Genomic DNA, 22,098 nt, shown 5'->3' with positions numbered 1-22,098 from the left:
TATCGTATTCAACATTGGAGACATGGTCATTGGTCAGGAAGTTGAGATAGAACAAATCACTATAAACTCATTAATTTGTCCTTAGTCAATCTGTTTCAAGTTACATACTCTGCCTTCAGTCCCTAATGATTTTTCACCCTTTCTCCCACATTAATTATCCCCAGGTGTTTGCTCAGCCTGCTAATGTGTCTGTTACTAAGATGGATGTCAATAACCTTGCCATGGTGATGGCCCCCAACTGCCTCCGCTGCCAGTCTGATGACCCACGAATCATCTTTGAGAACACACGCAAGGAGATGTCTTTCCTGCGCATGCTCATCGTTCACCTGGACACCAGTTTCATTGAGGGCGTTGTGTAGACTGACTCCCTTGACACCACGTGCCCCAGTGCCACTGAGTGATTCGCTCTGCGAAGCCCGCCCCACTCCATTGACCTATTGCAAAACACACACACACGCACTGGAAATCATACTGTAACAATACCAGATTTGATCAGTTCTGTCTTCAAAGGCAGGGTCATAACAAGATAAGAGAGAACCCAGATGTTTCACCACTGAGTACTGTACGTAACACAGTCACTTGACAGTGGACCCATCCTCTGTTCTACTTTCTGACTGCAGAACAATACATCTGTGCCTACTGCATAGGTGACATTGTGTGTCATATGTGATGGAAACCCCACAATTATTGCACACAAAAAGACTACAAATGACTTTACATCATAGGGACCGCTTTTTATCCAGTTCATTTGGATGACTTTGTTTTAACTGCATGTAAAATCTGATTTTCCTCCTACATTTATAACTGAATGTGAAGTGCCATTGTTTCTTTGCTGGATATGGGCTGTGCAGGAGGAGTCTCATGGTTTGTACAGGATGGACATTGTCATCAGGAAAAAGACCCAGGGTCCCCTCCTTATATCTATTTGGCCTCTGTATGTATGTATGTATGTATGTATGTATGTATGTATGTATGTATGTATGTGTGTGTGTGTGTGTGTGTGTGTGTGTGTGTGTTTGAGTTCTAGAGACTCAGCCTCCAGTTCTTATTTACAAATGAGAAAAAATGTCTAATTTAAAAATGAGCGTGCCTGTGATGTTTTTAGTAGTTCTATCAACAAGACTGCTATCAGTCTTGATCATCTTGACTGATCAGTCTCACTGCTATGTTGGTGATTTTATCTAAAAAAATTAAAAAAAGTTTTACCACAGCCATTTTGATATAGAGCCACAGTCTATAGTCTGACTACAGTAGAGCCACAGTCAGAGCGTACATTTCAAAGTACAAACTGGAAGCAATAAGACCATGTGTTTTGGAGCTTGTGTAAAATGCCCGTTTTAGTGGTCTCCTCAACAGTGTGTGTTGTGCAATAACAACCCTCTGATTTTCAACTGCTGAGGGAGGATGTTATAAATGTATTCTGGTACATGTATGTACTATGTGTATGGGAGATCTATTCGGCAGCAGGTAGCCTAGCAGTTAGAGCGTTGGGCCAGTAACCGGAAAGGTCGCTGGTTGGAATGCCTGAGCTGACTAGGTGAAAAATCTGTTAATGTGCCCTTGAGCAAGGCACTTAATCCTAATTTTCTCCAGGGTTGCCGTACTACTATGGCTGCACTTATCCAGTGCGTTGCCAAAAATACATGTTTTTTTTGTTGTTGCAATACACCAATATTGAAAGAGGCATAAACACATGTGTAATGTAGTAACACTATCACTTCTTTTCACCATAGATATTTTGGCTCAGGTGTTCCGTTAAAACGGGTGTAGTGATAACTGCTCTCTGCTTCCCTCGGTAAATGAAGGTCTGAATTTCACATGCATCCAAACTATGATGTAGTAAACTGACAATGTAGATAAGACACTCCCTGGAAGCTTTCCTGTGTAAATAATGCTTGTAAATAGTAACAGTAACTCTGGCTGTATTTTCAAATGATCATGATAAATATGAACCTTTTTGATTTTGTAACTACTCATAATTTCCCTCCTGCAAGCTTGCCTTTGAAAATAGTACTGATTCAACCACTCATTGTTTGTGTTGTGTATTATGTGAACATACCCTCTGTTATTCTATGAAATGATTGTTCAAGAAAAATAAAGGTTTAATTGTAGACTGGTTATCAGACCTTTACTGGATTAAGTGTATAAAAAATGTATACGTTATTGAGGTTATTGCCTAATGGCGTAGCCTAGTGGTTAGAGCATTGGACTAATAACCGGAAGGTTGCGAGTTCAAACCCCGAGCTGACAAGGTACAAATCTGTCGTTCTGCCCCTGAACAGGCAGTTAACCCACTGTTCCCAGGCCGTCATTGAAAATAAGAATATGTTCTTAACTGACTTGCCTGGTTAAATAAAGGTAAAATTAAAAAAAAAAAAAAAAATTAAATTAAAAAATGTCTTGTCCAAATGTATTGTAAAGTAGGCCGACATGGTCCTCAGTTCTTTATGGTTGTCTTGTCATTGTCCTTATCGTCCTTGTAATTAAAACAAATATAGTGGATCTTTTTGTACATAAGAATGTAATGCAGAAGTTGCAGGAAATTAAATTAACATGATTCTGATTTTTTTTATTTTTAGAAAGTGTTGTCTTCTAAATAAAGGAAATATAGCCTATTTCGGAGTAAAATCGAGCCCTATTCAAGAAACAATACCCTGCCAGCATTTGCAAGCCAGCAATTAGCTATGTTAGTAATACGATGTAATATAGCCTAGCCTACTATTGATGTCAATTTGCCATTGGCTGTACATGTCATATTGGCAGGCCTACGACAAAGTAATTTACTTGTGTATAGCCTGCAAATAGCCTCTACCATGCATCTCTGGAACAGAAGGTATATTTAATACATGCGTAGTTGCGCGCCGGTAGGGCGAGTGCATCGAGAGAAAAAAAATCAACTGCGTGCTCTCAAATCAGAAACGGAGGCACCACACGCTGCACATCACCATTGGAAACACATTATCCAGAAATTAAGGTAACATTTGATATCAGTTTTCTGCACAATTTTAGTCATTAGTATTTGAGACAGAATAAAAAGATTTTATGCATCAATAACACAAAACATTGTGTAATCTGAATGCGGCATGACGCTTCTGCTTCCTAAACAAATAACTTTTAAAGACTTGTAATGTAGATTTGTTTTGGTTTGCGGATATCTTATGCTTGGTGTAAGGTTGACTCGTCATTGTTTCGGTTGCTTCAGCGAAGTTTAAAGTGCTCTATTTCCATGCCGTATTTACCGTAAGAAAACGTGTGGCCAGGCGTAGAGGCCCGATCCTCTTATGAATGACAGTCTGAATAGCCTGTAAAATGTCTCAAGCCCGCCCATATCAGAACGCTTAACCAATTAGCTTTATTCAAGTCACTGACAAACTACAGTGAAATATATTCAAGACTCCTTATAGAATATCGGAAGATAAACGGTCAGAAACGAATCCACAAAAGGCAGCTTTTGAATTGTATAAAATCATATGCATCTTATTTAAGCCTTACTTTGGAGTGGATGCTGGGTGAATACTAACGTGCAAGCAGCGCTGCCAAATAATGGAGAGTGAAAAACATGGCAATTTACAGGATTAGGCTATATTTCAACATTTTATCGGCAACTAGCCTTCTATGGTTATGTTACATAGGTAATGTAAAGCCATGGACTATAGTAGGCCTATAGTTGAAGCCAAGGTCTAAGTTGAAAATTATTTTCACCCTTATCGAGTCTGTGATAAACAACTGACGTGTATTGCGCGTCATTGAGGTCGCTTCCGTGCGTTTAGAGCCACACTCCACCAGAAATAATTATGCCGTATTCGTTCATAAATGCTTCGTCAGAGTATGTGTTTATGGAACCTACATAACGTTGATTCATGTTATCCATGTATGTTACATAAGCAACTGGCCTACATAACTAGCTTAATCTAATTTCAGAGACCATTTTGCATTGCTATTGTCTCCCATTGTTTCAATATGTGGAATGTTCGCCTGACCAGAAAACACGTGGGTTGCCAAGTTGTGTGAAGATATCCGGCTACTATTGTAGCATTTAAATGGAATATGCTCAAAGTCTCTACACAAAGGTGAGTTTTTCCTCCCGAAATTAGGCGAATGTATTGCAAAGATCTGTTTAGAATCGTGTGTTTCCCGGGATTTTAGTGATTGTGTTTGACAATGCTAGAGGATACAAAGTATTCAGGGCGCGAGACACAATGTAACGCTCTGCAATGAACCAGACAATGGACCATTTTGAGGAGCACAGATTTTGTTTGAGCATATTTAGTCATCAAAAGCAACATTTTTGTCAATTTGACCGAATTGGAATTCAGTCATGAGTCATCACACTGTGATCACTCCAGTTGGACAAAAGGATACATAATAGACAGTGTCGGAATTTCTCATCGTGCTGCCCAAGTCTTTGAAAGCTGTCTGGCTCTTGACCTCGTTATTAGGTACTGGCTGCACAAAATTCTCGAGACAGGGATTAGACAGTATTGCTATAAAATATAAAATAGAGGTTACATACAGATGCTTCAAAGAGGAAGGTTTGCGTGGTGTTATGAGATCTGAGGATTGCTTTAATCATATAACGTTATGTGTTTCTTTGCTAAGTGTTTTCGTTGGATAAACATTGGAGCCTGATAGCCTAAATGACGGGGCAGACATATTTGCTATCATAAAGGAATGTCAAGCCATTTTAAGGGTGTCAAGGGGGTTATGCCATCTTTGGATGAGCACCAGATTTAAGGGCCTTTCACATCGCTCATTATGTAGTACGACTTTGCTTAAATTCTTATTAAACGTCTATGTAGAGCTTATGACTACTTTATGGATGCCCTATAATGGCTTAAGTTGTTATTTCTTCGTTTTTATTTATTTAGATGATACACACTACAATGTTTACACCTATCTTTGGATGCAACAAACTAAGATTTTAGATATAGCTTAGAACTACATGGTGTCAACACACCTTTTAGACTAGGGGCTAAATTCCACTGTGCCTGCCAACATTGTTGCTCAGTCGTTGGTCTTTTGTAAACATTGTGGAATCCCTTCATGTGTCTACTGCTACAATACTAACTTCAGTAATGATCGTTTTTATTCCCCATGTGTCTACATACTTACAGTAGTTATTGTTGGGTACACACAGTATTGTGTTCCTGTATTTATGGAATAATTCCCTTTTCTCTCAGCCATATAGACAAGCCTCATCCCCTGTTCTCTCACCTCTCTTCCTGGCAGTCCTCTCAGCACAATGACTAAGACCCTTAGCACCATTGTTTGCTTTCACTTTCCACCACTATGATTCATTATGTAACAAGTAAATGCTGATCAAAAGAAATTGAGAACTAACTAAATTTTCCACTGATTATGGAGTCAGACCTCTTTTTTATTTAAGCCAGTTCACTATAATCCAGTCTCTAGACCAGTACGAACTCACGTTGGACCCCCGTCATGGCAGTTTTAAGAACTAGAAGTGTATGTGTGTGTCTGGTCTTTAACCGAGTAGAACTGTGTGTCTGTCAGCAGGAGGTGGATGTGGGCATGATGAGCAAGACACCCCCTAACAGAAGAGGGATAACCTTTGAGGTGGGAGCAACGCTAGAGGCCAGAGACACCCTCAAAAACTGGTGAGTCATGCTTCTGTCCCTCCATCACTCTCTCTCATTCTCAGTACAGTATGTCTTTATCTGCCTGCACTCTCTTTGTTGCATTCCTCAGCTATTTTTCAGTCTTTCTTTGTCTTTCTCTCTGTCTTTCTGTTATCCAGTTCAGTTGCTTTGCTCCCATCTCAGTCACCCCTCATATATCCCCTGCTCCTAGGTATCCGGCCAACATAGAGAAGATCGACTATAGTGATGAGAAGATCCTGATCCACTACCGTCAGTGGAGCCACCGCTATGATGAGTGGTTTGACTGGACCAGCCCCTACCTGAGACCTGTAGAGAGGATCCAGCTGAGACGACAGGGACTGCTGGACGACGATCCTATCCCTGTAAGATAGGGACTAGATCCCTACTGATTGCTCTGCTTAGCTTTACCTGGTCTTTTGTTTGCTCCGCCTACTTCTATTGGATGTCATTTGCTCAGGCTGATACTGGATCCATGTGTGACACCTCCTTTCATCTGTCTCTTCAGGGATTTCATGTGAATGACAAGGTCCTCGCCAGTTGGTCCGATTGCCGCTTCTACCCTGCCAAGGTCTTAGCAGTCAATAAAGATGGTGAGTGGTTTGGAAGTACACTCGTATGCATATTGAAGGGATTTGTGTGTTCTGTTCTGCAGAATAGAGGACCACAATGGAAATAAGTCTCTTGACATTTTCGTGTTTGTATCCTTGACAATTTTGTTATGTACAGTTGAAGTCGGAAGTTTACATACACTTAGGTTGGAGTCATTAAAACTTGTTTTTCAACCACTCCACAAACGTCTTGTTAACTTCTTGCGTTGAGCCAACCCGGATCTGGGATCATGACTACAGCCTCAAGCCCATTACCATAACGCAACGTTAACTATTCATGGAAATCGCAAATGAAATGAAATCAATATGCTAGCTCTCATGCTTAGCCTTTTGTTAACAACACTGTCATCTCAGATTTTCCAAAATATGCTTCTCTACCATAGCAAAACTAGCATTTAGCATTTAGCGTTAGCATTTAGCATTAGCATTTAGCGTTAGCATCACCAGGCAACATTTTCACAAAAACCAGCAAAAACATTCAATAAATCATTTACCTTTGAATAACTTCAGATGTTTTCAATGAAGAGACTCTCAGTTAGATAGCAAATGTTCAGTTTTCCTGAAAGATTATTTGTGCAGGAGAAATCGGTCCGTTTTCTGCGTCATGTTTGGCTACCAAAAAAAAAACGAAAATTCAGTTGTAAAAACGCCAAACTTTTTCCAAAATAACTCCATAATATCGACTGAAACATGGCAAACGTTGTTTAGAATCAATCCTCAAGGTGTTTTTCTATATATCTCTTCGATGATGTATCGTTCCTGGAAGTGTGCTTCTCCCTCTGTATCGCATGGTAAAATGAGTGCCACTGACAATTGCGCACCAATTTAGACAAAGGACACCGGGCGGACACCTGGCAAATGTAGTCTCTTATGGCCAATCTTCCAATGATATGCCTACAAATACGTCACAATGCTGCAGACATCTTGGACGAACGGCAGAGAGCATAAGCTCGTTCACGGCACATTCACAGCCATATAAGGAGACGATAGTAAAACAGAGCTTCAAAAATTCAGCTCATTTCCTGTTTGATGTTTCATCTTGGTTTCGCCTGTAGCATCAGTTCTGGGGCACTCACAGATAATATCTTTGCAGTTTTGAAAACGTTAGAGTGTTTTCTTTCCAAAGCTGCCAATTATATGCATAGTCGAGCATCTTTTCGTGACAAAATATTGTGCTTAAAACGGGCACGTTTTTTTTATCCAATAATGACATAGCGCCCCCATAGGTTGAAGAGGTTAACCTCTGGGATTTGTGGGACGCTAGCGGGGCGCCAAATTCAAACAATAGAAATCTCATAATTAAAATTCCTCAAACATACAAGTATTATACACCATTTTAAAGATAAACTTCTTGTTAACGTCTTGCGACGAGCAATCCCGTATCCGGGAGCGTAATTATAGCCTCAAGCTCATTACCATAACGCAACGTTAATTATTCATGAAAATCGCAAATGAAATTAAATAAAGATATTGGCTCACAAGCTTAGGCTTTTGTTAACAACACTGTCATCTCAGATGTTCAAAATATGCTTTTCAACCATAGCTACACAAGCATTTGTGTAAGAGTATTGATAGCTAGCATAGCATTAAGCCTAGCATTCAGCAGGCAACATTTTCACAAAAACAAGAAAAGCATTCAAATAAAATAATTTACCTTTGAAGAACTTCGGATGTTTTCAATGAGGAGACTCTCAGTTAGATAGCAAATGTTCAGTTTTTCCAAAAATATTATTTATGTAGGAGAAATCGCTGTCATTTTGTTCATCACGTTTGGCTAAGAAAAAACCCTGAAAATTCAGTCATTACAACGCCAAACTTTTTTCCAAATTAACTCCATAATATCGACAGAAACATGGCAAAGAATCAAACATGGTTTAGAATCAATCCTAAAGGTGTTTTTCACATATCTATTAGATGATAAGATTGGTTTCTCCTCTGTACTACATGGAAAAATGCATGCAACTGGAGATTACGCAATAATTTCGACGGAGGACACCAAGCGGACACCTGGTAAATGTAGTCTCTTATGGTCAATCTTCCAATGATATATCTACAAATACGTCACAATGCTGCAGACACCTTGGGGAAACGACAGAAAATGTAGGCTCATTCCTTGCGCATTCACCGTCATATAAGGAGACATTGGAACACAGCGCCTCCAAAATCTGGGGCATTTCCTGTTTGAAATTTCATCTTGGTTTCGCCTGTAGCATCAGTTCTGTGGCACTCACAGATAATATCTTTGCAGTTTTGGAAACGTCAGTGTTTTCTTTCCAAAGCTGTCAATTATATGCATAGTCGGGCATCTTTTCGTGACAAAATATCTTGTTTAAAACGGGAACGTTTTTCATCCAAAAATGAAATACTGCCCCCAGAGTTTCAAGAGTTTAATCCAACCACAGTGTCTGATTTCAAAAAGGCTTTATGGCGAAAGCACACCATACGATTATGTTAGGACAGCGCCGAGCCACAAACAACCATACAGACATTTTCCAACCAAGGAGAGGGCTCACAAAAGTCAGAAATAGCAATTAAATTAATCACAAACTTTTTTTTACCCCTTTTTCTCCCCAATTTCGTGGTATCCAATTGTTTTTAGTAGCTACTATCTTGTCTCATCGCTACAACTCCCGTACGGGTTCGGGAGAGACAAAGGTTGAAAGTCATGCGTCCCACGATACACAACCCAACCAAGCCGCACTGCTTCTTAACACAGCACGCATCCAACCCGAAAGCCAGCCGCACCAATGTATTGGAGGAAACACCGTGCACCTGGCAACCTTGGTTAGCGTGCACTGCGCCACGGGAGTCGCTGGTGTGCGATGAGACAAGGATATCCCTACCGGCCAAGCCCTCCCTAACCCGGATGATGCTAGGCCAATTGTGCGTCGCCCCACGGACCTCCCGGTCGCGGCCGGTTATGACAGAGCCTGGGCGCGAACCCAGGGTCTCTGGTGGCACAGCCCTTCGCCACCCGGCAGGCCCCCTAATCACTAACCTTTGATGATCTTAATCTGGTGGCACTCCCAGGACTCCATGTTACACAATAATGTTAGTTTTGTTCAATAAAGTCCCTCTTTATGTCCAAAGACCTCAGTTTAAATTGGAGCATTATGTTCAGTAATGCATTGTCTCAAATAACATCCGGTGAAATTGCAGAGAGACAAATCAAATTACAGAAATACTCATCATAAACATTGAAAGATACAAGTGTTATACATATGATTAAAGATAAACTTCTTGTTAACCAGCCTCTGTGTCAGATTTCAAAAAGGTTTTACGGCGTAAGCAAACCATACTACTATCTGTGGATTGTACCCCATCAAACAAACGCAGACAATAATTTTTCATCCCGCCAGGTGCGACACAATACTCAGAAATAACAATATAATTCATGCCTTACTTTTGAATATCTTCTTTTGTTGGCACTCCAATATGTCCCATAAACATCACAAATGGTCCTTTTGTTTGATTAATTCCGTCGTTATATCTCAAATGTCCATTTACTTGGCGCGTTTGATCCAGAAAAACTCAGGTTTCAACTCCCGCAACATGACTACAAAATATCTAATAAGTTACCTGTAATCTTTGTCCAAACATTTCAAACAACTTTCCTAATGCAACTTTAGGTATTTTTTAATGTAAATAATCTATACAATTTAAGACGGGATAAACTGCGTTCAATAGCGGATAAAAACAAAGTGAAGTGAGCTTTCAGGTCTCGCGCCTCTAACAAACAGTACACTTCACTCGACCCTCGTTCTGAACAGGGCTACTTCTTCATTTCTCAAAGGAAAAACATCAACCAATTTCTAAAGACTGTTGACATCCAGTGGAAACGATAGGAACTGCAAGCAAGTGCCTTAGAAATCTAGATTCCCATTGAAATCTCATTGAAAAGAGAGTGACCTCCAAAAACAAATTCCTGGTTGGTTTGTCCTCGGGGTTTCGCCTGCCAAATAAGTTCTGTTACACTCACAGAAATCATTCAAACACTTTTAGAAACTTCAGAGTGTTTTCTATCCAAATCTCCTAATAATATGCATATCCCAGCTTCTGCGCCTGAGTAGCAGGCAGTTTACTTTGGGCACGCTTTTCATACGGATGTGAAAATACCGCCCGCTAGCCTAGAGAGGTTAACAAACTATAGTTTTTGCAAGTCGGTCTACTTTTGTGCATGACACAAGTCATTTTTCCAACAATTGTTTACAGACAGATTATTTCACTTATAATTCACTGTATCACGATTCCAGTTGGTTAGAAGTCAACATACAGTAAGTTGACTGTGCCTTTAAACAGCCTGGACAATTCCAGAAAATGATGTCATGGCTTTAGAAGATAACAATAGGCTAATTGACATCATTTGAGTCAATTGGAGGTGTACCTGTGGATGTATTGCAGGGCCTACCTTCAAACTCAGTGCCTCTTTGCTTGACATCATGGGAAAATCAAAATAAATCAGCCATGACCTCAGAAAAAATATTGTAGACCTCCAAGTCTGGTTCATTCTTGGGAGCAATTTCCAAACGCCTGAAGGTACCACGTTCATCTGTACAAACAATAGTATGTAAGTATAAACACCATGGGACCACACAGCCGTCATACCGCTCAGGAAGGAGATCCATTCTGTCTCCTAGAGATGAACGTACTTTGGTGCAAAAAGTGCAAATCAATCCCAGAACAACAGAAAAGGACATTGTGAAGATGCTGGAGGAAACGGATACGAAGGTATCTATATCCACAGTAAAACGAGTCCTATATTGACAACATGAAAGGCTGCTCAGCAAGGAAGAAGCCACTGCTCCAAAACTGCCATAAAAAAGCCAGACTATGGTTTGAACTGCACATGGGGACAAAGAACACCATCCCAACCATGAAGCACAGGGGTGGCAGCATCATGTTGTGGGGGTGCTTTGCAGCAGGAGGGTCTGGTGCACTTCACAAAATAGATGGCTTCATGAGGAAGGAAAATTATGTGGGTATATTGAAGCAACATCTCAAGACATCAGTCAGGAAGTTAAAGCTTGGTCGCAAATGGGTTTTCCAAATGGATAATGACCCAAAGCATACTTCCAAAGTTGTGGCAAAATGGCTTAAGGACAACAAAGTCAAGGTACTGAAGTGGCCATCACAAAGCCCTGACCTCAATCCTATAGAAAATGTGTGTGCAGAACTGAAAAAGTTTATGCGAGCAAGGAGGCCTACCAACCTGACTCAGTTACACCAGCTCTTGTCAGGAGTTATTGCGGGAAGCTTGTGGAAGGCTACCCAAAATGTTTGACCTAAGTTTAAATTGTTTAAGGCAATGCTACCAAATACTAATTGAGTGTATGTACACTTCTGACCCACTGGGAATGTGATGAAAGAAATAAAGGCTGAAATAAATAATTCTCTCTATTATTCTGACATTTCACATTCTTAAAATAAAGCGGTGATACTAACTGACCCAAGACAGGGAATTTTTTACTTGGATTAAATGTCAGGAATTGTGAAACTGAGTTTAAATGTATTTGGCTAAGGTCCCTCAGTTGAGCAGTGAATTTCAAACACTGATTCAACCGCATTTTTAATTTGTTAAATAATATAAAATCAAGCATCAACCTGATCCATCTGATCTCCATTTGCCCTCAGCATCTTACACCGTGAAGTTTTATGATGGAGTCGTCCAGACAGTGAAGGGGATCCACGTGAAGCCTTTTGTCAGAGAGGTGAGCTCTTTGTTTCCTTCTCTCACCAGGGACTGTCAATTGTTTCTACCTGCTCAAATGGCACATACAGTGCCTTCAGAAAGTATTCACGCCCCTTGACTTTTTCCACATTTTGTTGACACAGCCTGAGTTTAAAATGGATTAAATTGACATTTTGTGTCAATGGCCTACACACAATACGCCATAATGTCAAAGTGGAATTACGTTTTTAGAAATGTTTTCAAATTAATAAATGAACAGTTGAAATGTCTTGAGTCAATAAGTATTCAACCCCTTTGTTATGGCAAGCCTAAATAAGCTCAAGAGTAAAAATGTGCTTAACAAGTCACATAAGTTGCATGGACTCACTGTGTGCAATAATAGTGTTTAACATGAATTTTTATTGACTACCTAATCTCTGTACCGCACACATCAAATTATCTGTAAAGTCCCTCGGTTGAGCAGTGAATTTCAAACACAGATTCATCCACAATGATTAGGGAGGTGTCTGGTCGCAAAGACGGGCACCTATTGGTAGATGGGTAAATATAAATAAATAAAAAAGCAGACATTGAATATCCCATTGAGCATGGTGACGTTATTAATTACACTTTGAATGGTGTATCAATACACCCAGCCACTACAAAGATACAGGCGTCCTTCCTAACTCAGTTGTCAGATGAAGGAAACCGCTCAGGGATTTCCCCATAAGGCCAATGGTGAATTTAAAACTGTTACAGAGTAGAATGGCTGTGATAGGAGAAAACTGAGAATGGATCAACCACATTGTAGTTACTCCACAATACTAACCTAATTAACAGCCTGAAAATAATGAAGCATCTATAGAATACAAATATTCCAAAACATGCATCTGGTTTGCAATTAGGCACTAAAGTAGAACTGCAAAAAATGTGACAAAGAAGTGAACTTTATATCCTGAATACAAAGCGTTATGTCCAACACATCACGGAGTACCACTCTTCATATTTTCAAGCCTGGTGGTGGTTGCATCGTGTTATGGGTATGATTGTCATCTGCAAGGACTACAGAGTTTTTTTAGGATAAAAAGAAAAAGAATAGAGCTAAACACAGGCAAAATCCTAGAGGAAAACCTGGTTCAGTCTGCTTTCCAACAGACACTGTCAGACAAATTCACCTTTCAGCAGGACAATAACCTAAAACACAAGGCCAAATATACACTGGAGTTGTTTACCAAGATGACATTGAATGTTCCTGGGTGGCTTAGATACAGTTTTGACTTAAATCAGCTTGAAAAAATGGTATGAATACTTCCTGAAGGCACTGTCTCTGTTCATATTGTGTTGGCTTGCCATGCAAAGGGTCACATTTTTGTGGGTCATACTTTGCCTTATTTTCCTCTCTTTTCATCACCCCTCTCTTCCTGGAACTAGAGAGGAGGAGGGAAGACTCGGTCTGCTGAGAGGAATGGAGTCAGGAAGCACCAGAATGGCAGAGAACGGAGGCCTCAGGAAAACAGCCCCAAGAATAAAAGGGCCAGACGCAGTACCTCTGACCTGGAGGGAGACAGTGAGACCGAGGATAATAATGAGGTTGATGAATGGGACAAGAGGGAGGGACAGGAGAAGACCAAGAGGAAGGATTGTGAGGTGGACGTCACCAAAGAGAGTCCACCCGCGATTAAGCAGGAGGAGCATACAGAGCAGCATGCAGGACAGAACGACCTCCGGGATCACATGATAGCCACTGTGGGCCCGAACGGAGTGAAGGTAAAAGAAGACCGAGGACAGAAGGTGGAAGAAGACCGAGGACAGAAGGTGGAAGAAGACCGAGGACAGAAGGTGGAAGAAGACCGAGGACAGAAGGTGGAAGAAGACCGAGGACAGAAGGTGGAAGAAGACCGAGGACAGAAGGTGGAAGAAGACCGAGGACAGAAGGTGGAAGAAGACCGAGGACAGAAGGTGGAAGAAGACCGAGGACAGTGTGAGGAGAGGTCTACTCATAATTTAAATGGAGGGATAAAAAAAGAGGTGGAAATGGAAACTGAGTACACAGTCCTGAGCTCACCAAATGAACCTAAGCCACCCACTGAGTCACCCAATCAGATGTCAACACTGACAGGGCCAGTGTCTATCCCATTACCCTCAGCTTTGTCCACCAATGACGGAGTGGAGCAGAAGGCAGCGAGCCAACCGGAGAGCTCACAATCTGCACCACTGGACCTCCCAGTGAAACGTAAGACGACACCCTTCAGAAAATCACTATCCAAAAGGACTTGTTTCCAAATAATGGAAGCTGTCACTGCAGTTATATTTTAAGGTTCTGTCCACATTTCATGTCGACAAAATAGTATAGAAGGTTTGAATATATTCATGAGAATTCTGAGAGAGTGAAGTGTTTTTAATTTGTTGTTGAATGTCGTCAGTCAGGGATTGTCAGTTTTATATGGTGTCTTTGTCTTTTGTTCCAGCAATAAGGAAGCAGGGTTTTCACAACCCCAACAGATTCAGCAGAGAGCCATGTGAGTTCTCCCCCTGCTCTCTGTTAGATCAGTTTACATGTTTCTTTCCACTCCTAGCTGTTTGTCCATCCTCTCTTACACATCTCCATTGTGTTTTCAGTGTACAGAGTGATCAAAAACCAGCCTCCCCCAGTCCTGTCCATCAACTTGGACCACAACCCATTTAAATGCAGCGCTGTGGGTTGCACCAAGTCGTTCCGCAAGGCCAAGCTGCTTCACTACCACATGAAGTACTACCACGGAGAGGACCAGCAGCTAGAGGATGACCTCAGCCCCACCAGGAGCGTCCAGACCCAGGCCTCAGAGAAGCACCCCTTCCATACCACTCTGGAGTGTCCTAAGAGGAGACGCACCATCTCTGCCTCAATGCGTGAGTGTAAAAAAATGGCTGTTGCGATAGATTTACCCAAAGGTTTAGTCATAATAATGTGTTTTCTATGCCTGGCAGACTCCACTGTGCACAGTCCTATCAGAACTCCCCCGTCTCCACGTAGTGAGGCAAAGACAATGAGCAGACGCAGGTCAGTGCCACCTGCTGTCAGCACAGAGCCAACGCAGAGCCAGCAGCAGAGGGCGCTGCTGAGGGAGAAGAGCAAAGAGAACCAGCTGGACAGGAATGGCCAGAGACCGGTGGTGACAGAGACGTTTATGAGCAGTGGCATGGACTTAGGTGTGTATAAAATGGAGACGTGGAAAGATCTAAAGAGAGGGCTTAAATAGGTCAATAGATGGGAGCAAATGTGTAGGCATCTTAGCTGATTTCTGATCAGAGATTCATTTTCACTTTCTCTAAATGTGACAACAGGAATATTGTGAAATTTGGCATGCTCTAGTGTTTGTAATGCGTTCAGGATCTAAAGCACTCTCTTAACTCTTGGTTCACTCTGTGTCACTCCAGGATTGGTGAAAGAACGAGACCGGCTGAAGGATAAGAAACAAACGGACTTCCTTCGCGTTAAACTGAAGAAAAAGAAGAAGAAAAAGAAGTCCAAGTCTGGTAAGAAGGGGACTCTAGTCACCCTACCGTTCTGAATGGGGCCCGTGTCCTGTTGCTCAGCTGCATGTGCAACGCTTCATTCAGGCCGTTGGAAGGCCCCTGAGCACAGAGCCATCCTGCATTCCTCTTGGTGTGGTAGGTGTAGGTCTGTGTGGGATTATCACTAAAACCACCTGTCCACACTACTGGCCTATACCGCTTCATCAGTCAAATAGCCACTGCTCATTTCATTTGCATCAGTAGTCTTGTGCTTTTACCTCCCTTTTCACTGACCTTTAATGATATGCACATCTTCGGCTCATGTTTGGTTCATTTAATAACACATTAGGCTAGGAAGGCCTTTATTATGGATTTAATAACCATCTCACTCATCTGTGAAAAGTCTAATGCTGACCACAAACCACTGTGACACCACTTCTCTAACCAAGTTTGAACCACTATTGGTCTGTTGACCTAGTTTAAATTCACTCTGAGTGTGGATAACACTTGTTATAACACCTTTTAGGAGGATAGTTTATTTACTATGCACAATTAGACTATATTTACACTGTTTTGGCCAGTTCACCTATCAGAAATACTCAAGTAGAGGTATTTTATGGACACAAGTTGACCATTTATGGTTTCTTTGTTATACGTAAATATTCCCCTACCAATAATAGTATCTTTAGCTGTAAACAGAGGTCTGTTTTTATATAGTGTTTGTTTGTCCCCACCCCCCCAATAGAGTATCTCTTGTTTGTCCTCATCAGCAAGTCCAAAGTTGACATTTTGTTCTGCGTCTGCTTCCCCCTCCCCTTTATTAACAGAGTACACAGGTAGTGAGGAGAATATTGACATCTCAATATTCGATCTTCAGTCCAAATTGAATTTGCCACTCAAATTCCCCCTCTCACACAATCACAAGCCTGAGTTATACCACTGCAGGCCCGGATACAACCAGTCAGAGCAGATACATGTGGATGGTGGGTATCAGTGTGTGTATGTTATGTGTGTGTGTCATGTGTGTGTGTCGCTCTCTCCCTTTTGCCATTATTCTTTGCCTGGTGTCAATCCAAGTCATTTGTCCTTGGCTTCGACCTGTATCTTTTCAATTCTGTATCAAACCGATGTTGCTCATTATTTTCCACACTTTCTGGCGTGAAAAGCAAACTAACTGTTGTCACGGTTGAGGACTGATTCTATGGTTTATTGATAGAATCAAGGGCCTTTTTTTGCTGCTATGACTTGCTTTATACTCATTATTGTGCAACATACCGTTTGTTATACGTCCAACCCACAGAGCTATGTATAAGGGATATACAGGTAACTGCCAAAATAAAGGAAACAACAACAAAATGTCTTACTAGAACGTTGGGCAACCATGCGATTCCAGAACAGCTTATATGTGCCATGGCATAGAGAGAGACACACACACACACACACACCCTTTAAACCCCTATGCTCCTTTGAGACCCCTCTTAAAGTCACTGGGATCTCTTCTAGCCATGGTAGCCAAAATAATGGGCAACTAGGTATTTTTATACATGACCCAAAGCATGATTGGATGTTAATTGCTTAATTAACTCAGGAACCACACCTGTGTAGAAGCACCTGCTTTCAATATACTTCGTATCCCTCATTTACTCAAGTGTTTCCTTTATTTTGGCACTTAAATGTACATTAAAATACTGTGGATGAAATTAGCTATAGTTTCTTCCTATATTTTCTACCATTATTGCTGGTGTTACAATATTTTCTTGATCAAACATGTCATTTGGATGTAAATTCTGTTATCTTCTGGGGACTCACATTGAGATATATACTGTTTGGTATGAAACTAGCTCATGGAAGAAATATAGATGTCTATGTAGTATTGCAATGTTTCTAAAAGAGACTAGGGTCATCTTGACCAGGATTGTTTGTATTAGTTAACCTTTTCCATCCCTTGATTTCCCCTCCTAGATGAGGATAGCATCAGTGATTGGTCAACTGACAGCTGTGGGTGGAGTGATGATGAGCAGGGGGCGGAGCTGGACGTCACTACTCCTCCCCTGAATCTGGGCTCTGTTGCCTTGGAGACGGGCGCTCAGGAGATTGTGCGTTGTGTCTGTGAGGTGGAAGAGGAAAACGATTTCATGATACAGGTGAGCTACCTTGGGGTTTTACCTGGCTCTAGCCCAAACCTCCCTCCAATACACATCAGTGAGACTGCGAGACTAGTGGATTCCTACCAACTCTATATATTTAAATCAATCACATTTGTCAAATGGCACCTAATCTCTCTGAGACAGATTCTGCGATTCTGTAAACCCAAGAATCTATTGCGACGGGATGGAATGTGTAGGATAACAAGCAGCAGTAGTTCAGGTGTTATGATAGTGACGGTTTGTCGATACTGATGGTTTGTCGGGACTTTTACCGTTGTGACTAGATGGAGTTAGGCCTATAGTTGGGCTAGGCCTCAGGCCTACCAGATGGCCTACTAGATGGAGTTGGGACTACACTTATTGACAATTGGAGCATTTTAACTAAGCCTAACCCTTTTCCTAACCTTAACCTCATAACCTTGACAAACCATTAGTATCACCACATCAGTGTTTGGGTTTTTCATCCCTGATTATTTGGACGTATCAGGGTTGGGGAAAGGCAGTCCTTAAACATTAGTTCTGGAGTAAACCGAGATTAAATAGCAACTAACTGAAGGCCAAGCCCATCTCAGGCCAACCATTAGCAGCTGAGAGAAACCTTGATTTGCATGATTGAGTAGTTGATAGTAACTCTGCTCCCTGGCCTTGTCTCTCGTCTCCCTCAGTGTGAGGAGTGTCTGTGCTGGCAGCATGGCACCTGCATGGGCCTCCTGGAGGAGAACGTCCCTGACAAATACGCTTGCTATGTCTGCCGAGACCCACCAGGTGAGAGCCAGGAACACACAACTGGGATTGCTAGTAAATCCATCGCAGGTTTCTCCACAGGCGTTTAAAAGAGGCTCACACTAAACTAAATAAGCGAATACAATTAACTGTAATTTTTCTGGATGTGTCTTATGATACCATGTGACCCTTCATGATCTTTGTTCCAGGTCAGAGGCAGAGCCTGCGGTACTGGTATGACCGTGATTGGCTGAGCAGGGGTCACATGTACGGTCTGTCCTTCCTGGATGAAAACTACTCCCACCAGAATGCAAAGAAGATTGCAGCAACACACCAGCTACTAGGAGACGTCCACCATGTGGTGGAGGTGCTCAATGGCCTGCAGCTCAAGATGAGCATCCTACAGTAAGTAGAGGAATAGAATGGGAAAAACGATCCATCTATACACTAATATGAATGAATATCTTATACGCTTATGAAATGAGTATAGTCTGTATGGAGTCTGAATGCCTGTGTGTGGCCCTGTAGTACCCAAACCCACCCGGACTTGCGGCTGTGGTGCCAGCCCTGGAAGCGGGCAGAGAGGCCCTGGAGGAGAGACGGCTCGGGGACGGGCACTGACGCAACACCGTCTCCAGCGCCAACAGACGAGGGCTCAGAGAGGGACCACAAGAGTCTTGCACGTGGGGGAGCAGAAGCTCTGATGTCAGCCGCCATGGAGAAGCTCAGTCGAGCCTCCTCTTCCGCCTTCTCGCCATACCAGTCGTTCCAGGACTCGTACATTATGAGTGAGCACTGCTACCAGAAGCCGCGGGCGTACTACCCTGCGGTGGAGCAGAGGCTGGTCGTGGAGACCACACGGAGGGGCTCTGAGCTGGAGGACAGCCTGAGGAGTACTGAGGACCTCCTGGAGAGAGAGCAGCGCTATGGAGGCATGCTAGAGACAGCCAGGCCCAAAGCCCACACACACCTGAACACTCACACCAAGGTTAGTGCTGTTTCAGCCCACACACACCCCTGAACACTCACCCCAAGGTCCGTTCTATTTCAGCCAGTGATGTAGTGGTAAAACAATAGGTGGGTTTACAACTGTGATCGCTGGTCCTTGTTAAAAAACTAAAGCTTCCTATACTCTCTATCCATACATCCTGCATGCACAGTACTATAGAGTGGTAGTCAACCTTATGACTGAAGCATCTTCTTTCCCATGTGTCCAGTGTTCAGATGTTGGTCGCTGGGGCCAGGTCGAGGTGAAGATGGAGGGAGGGGACGGAGACGGCAGTAGCCAGCAGCACCAGTGGCAGATCAACCTGCTGGATCACATAGATGCCGTACAGGAAGAGGTCACTCACAGGATGGACTTCATTGAGAGGGAGCTGGATGGTGAGGCATGCCCTTTGTTTTCTGTCAGCAAGTAAAGAGTTTTGTGATGCCACTGATTGTATATGTACAATGAGGAAAACAAGATTTTAAAGCAAAACAACTCAAGACAATGCCCTCTTACCTGTCACAAAGGTGTAGCCACAATCAATACATCTACTGTATATTATAGGTTCCTCTCAGCTATGCATCTGACATGAGTGATTGACAGTGTTGTCTGTTCCGTCTTTTCTCCTCAGTGTTGGAGAGTTGGCTGGACTACACAGGGGAGCTGGAGCCCCCAGAGCCTCTGGCTCGCCTGCCTCAGCTTAAACAAAGCATGAAGCTGCTGCTAACAGAGCTGGCTAAGGTGCAGCAGATTGCCCTGTGCTGCTCCACATGAGGGTGCCAGTGAGCAGTGTGACATCCATATTCACAGACCAACACAGCACTCCCAAGAGACAATGCAGTGGAGAGCAGCCACTCACAGGTCTATCTATGGCATATGGGGGTTGGACTGAGGAGAAATGACCAGATAATTAAATGCAAATGCACTTTCAGTATACTGCAGACTAGTGGGAGCATTTCATGGCATGGGGTAAAATGCTTGAGGATGACAGTTGGTGTTCCTCTGTAAGGCCTCTAGTCTGTACAGGGAAAAGCCCACATAATGGAAATGTGCTGTATCGTGGTCATTGCAGTAGGTAATGGATGGAGTCAATACAAGAGAGAACAAACGGGGACAGTTTATGATCGGATGGGTTTTGTTGGTGCAAACCTGCATCATATTAATGCCTTGGTCTGAGGTTTTGTTTGAAGCTTACTGTCATGCACTCCACAAATTGATGAGCTGTACTATGTATTCAAAGATCTCACCTGAACTTCTGAGAGGCACACTGTCAATATTCAAAATGACAGCTTTTGGAAACACTGTCCTTGGAGCCATATTTTGCAACTCTTTTTCCTGTCTGAATATTGTAAAGTCCTTAGTCAATGATAATCTCGCATAATTATTAAGCTTATGTTTGCTGATCATGTGGATTGTTTTACAGAGCACAACCTTAATAAGGTTATAAATAGGGTGTGACAATACAAACTATATTCTTATAATGGCACTGTATAGATAAGATTAATCTTTCAGATTTTACGTAGTGAATTTTTACTTGGTCTGTATTATAGACACAGGAGGGACAGTACACAGTTTGATGACGAGTGACGTTTCTGGATTTTTGTTTTAATATTGTTTAAATGTGGTTTCTTTCCAAAGCTAATGTCACTTGTATTTTGTTGGATTCCGTGCTTCTTCTCTTCTATACTATTCACTCTCGTCTCGCGAGTTCCTGCCCTACTACTTTGCAGATGCATGCCAGATCTTAGAATGCCTGCAATAGGTGTAACATTTTAGCCAACCACCTCGTATGATATAGCAATCTGGTGCCCGACTGCAGTCTGACGTGGCACACAGCCATTGGTAGATGCAATGCAACGCCTGCCCTGCACATCTAGTCGTGCAGGAACTCGACCTTTAACTTTTCTTCACTGTAGCTTTTGGCTTACTGCAAATGTTTGTGGTGATGTCTGCTACAACCTCAGCAACTTGTGTTCTGTTCTCAGTGGAAAACTTGTAACAGATCCACGATTTTCCTTTTCTTGTATTGTTTTATCTGTACTGTTTATTTGCAATATTTTGTATTTCTTGTGTAAATACATCTGAATGTTTCCTGGGATGACTTTGTATTGATGGTTATTTTTAAACATAGCCCTCCAAAGAGCCATAATGTACTAGTGGGTCAACCAGGTGAAGAATCAAACAAGATGTTGAAAAAATGCAACAAATATGCTGGTACATAAATACACTATCTCTCATTCATATATTCGGAAAGTATACAGACCCCTTGACTTTTTCCATATTTTGTTACATTATAGCCTTATTCTAAAATCTATAAACATTTTTTTTTTAAATCAATGACAAAGGGTTCTTATTTTTTTTAAATGTATTAAATATTTTTTTTAAACATACCTGCCTCCTGTTTCCATTGATCATCCTTGAGATGTTTCTACAACTTGGAGTCCATCTGTGGTATATTCAATTGATTGTACATCATTTGGAAAGCCACACACCTGTCTATATAAGGTTCCACAGTTGACAGTGCATGTCAGAGCAAAAACAAAGCCATAGAGCTTCGAGACAGGATTGTGTCGAGGCACAGATATGGGGAAGGGTATCAAAACATTTCTGCAGCATTGAAGGTCCCCAAGAAGACAGTGGCCTCCAACATTCTTAAATGGAAGAAGTTTGGAACGACCAAGACTTCCTAGCTGGCAGCTAAACTGAGCAATCGGTGGAAAAGGGCCTTGGTCACGGAGGTGACCAAGAACCGGATGGTCACTCTGACAGAGCTCCGGAGTTCCTCTGGAAATGGGAGAATCTTCCAGGAGGACAACTACCTCTGCAGCAGTCCACCAATCAGGCATTT

At 42.1% G+C, this 22,098-nt stretch overlaps 2 protein-coding genes across 15 annotated transcripts in view; both read left to right on the top strand.

Moving 5' to 3' along the window:
• LOC118399844 (rho GTPase-activating protein 39-like) overlaps positions 1 to 2,118 on the top strand; it is a 51,179-nt gene extending 49,061 nt beyond the window's left edge. For all 3 annotated transcript variants that reach the window (XM_052473316.1, XM_052473317.1, XM_052473318.1), the window contains exon 10: positions 165 to 2,118. In XM_052473316.1, coding sequence (XP_052329276.1) covers positions 165 to 359 — 195 coding nt within the window. In that variant the 3' untranslated portion in view covers positions 360 to 2,118. The remainder of the gene's footprint in view (positions 1 to 164) is intronic.
• Positions 2,119 to 2,816: 698 nt separating this feature from the next.
• LOC118400117 (PHD finger protein 20-like) lies at positions 2,817 to 21,638 on the top strand. 12 transcript variants are annotated; one of them, XM_052473320.1, is made up of 19 exons: positions 2,817 to 2,974; positions 3,984 to 4,070; positions 5,518 to 5,618; positions 5,812 to 5,983; positions 6,127 to 6,211; positions 11,861 to 11,937; positions 13,329 to 13,664; positions 13,713 to 14,130; positions 14,366 to 14,416; positions 14,517 to 14,786; positions 14,865 to 15,086; positions 15,315 to 15,413; positions 16,220 to 16,375; positions 17,355 to 17,536; positions 18,205 to 18,304; positions 18,472 to 18,667; positions 18,791 to 19,250; positions 19,480 to 19,645; positions 19,882 to 21,638. In XM_052473320.1, the coding sequence occupies exons 2-19, from the start codon at positions 4,041 to 4,043 to the stop codon at positions 20,022 to 20,024; spliced, it is 3,264 nt and encodes a 1,087-aa protein (XP_052329280.1). In that variant the 5' UTR covers positions 2,817 to 2,974; positions 3,984 to 4,040; the 3' UTR covers positions 20,025 to 21,638. The 12 variants fall into 12 exon arrangements, with proteins under 12 accessions (XP_052329280.1, XP_052329279.1, XP_052329284.1 ...); XM_052473319.1 differs by having other exon boundaries at positions 5,515 to 5,618; XM_052473322.1 differs by lacking the exon at positions 2,817 to 2,974 and adding an exon at positions 3,044 to 3,632.
• The last annotated feature ends 460 nt before the right edge of the window (positions 21,639 to 22,098 follow it).

Source organism: Oncorhynchus keta, chromosome 21, assembly GCF_023373465.1.
Source record: "Oncorhynchus keta strain PuntledgeMale-10-30-2019 chromosome 21, Oket_V2, whole genome shotgun sequence".
In the NCBI taxonomy this organism is placed as follows: Eukaryota; Metazoa; Chordata; class Actinopteri; order Salmoniformes; family Salmonidae; genus Oncorhynchus; species Oncorhynchus keta.
This window is presented reverse-complemented; position numbering and strand designations above follow the sequence as displayed.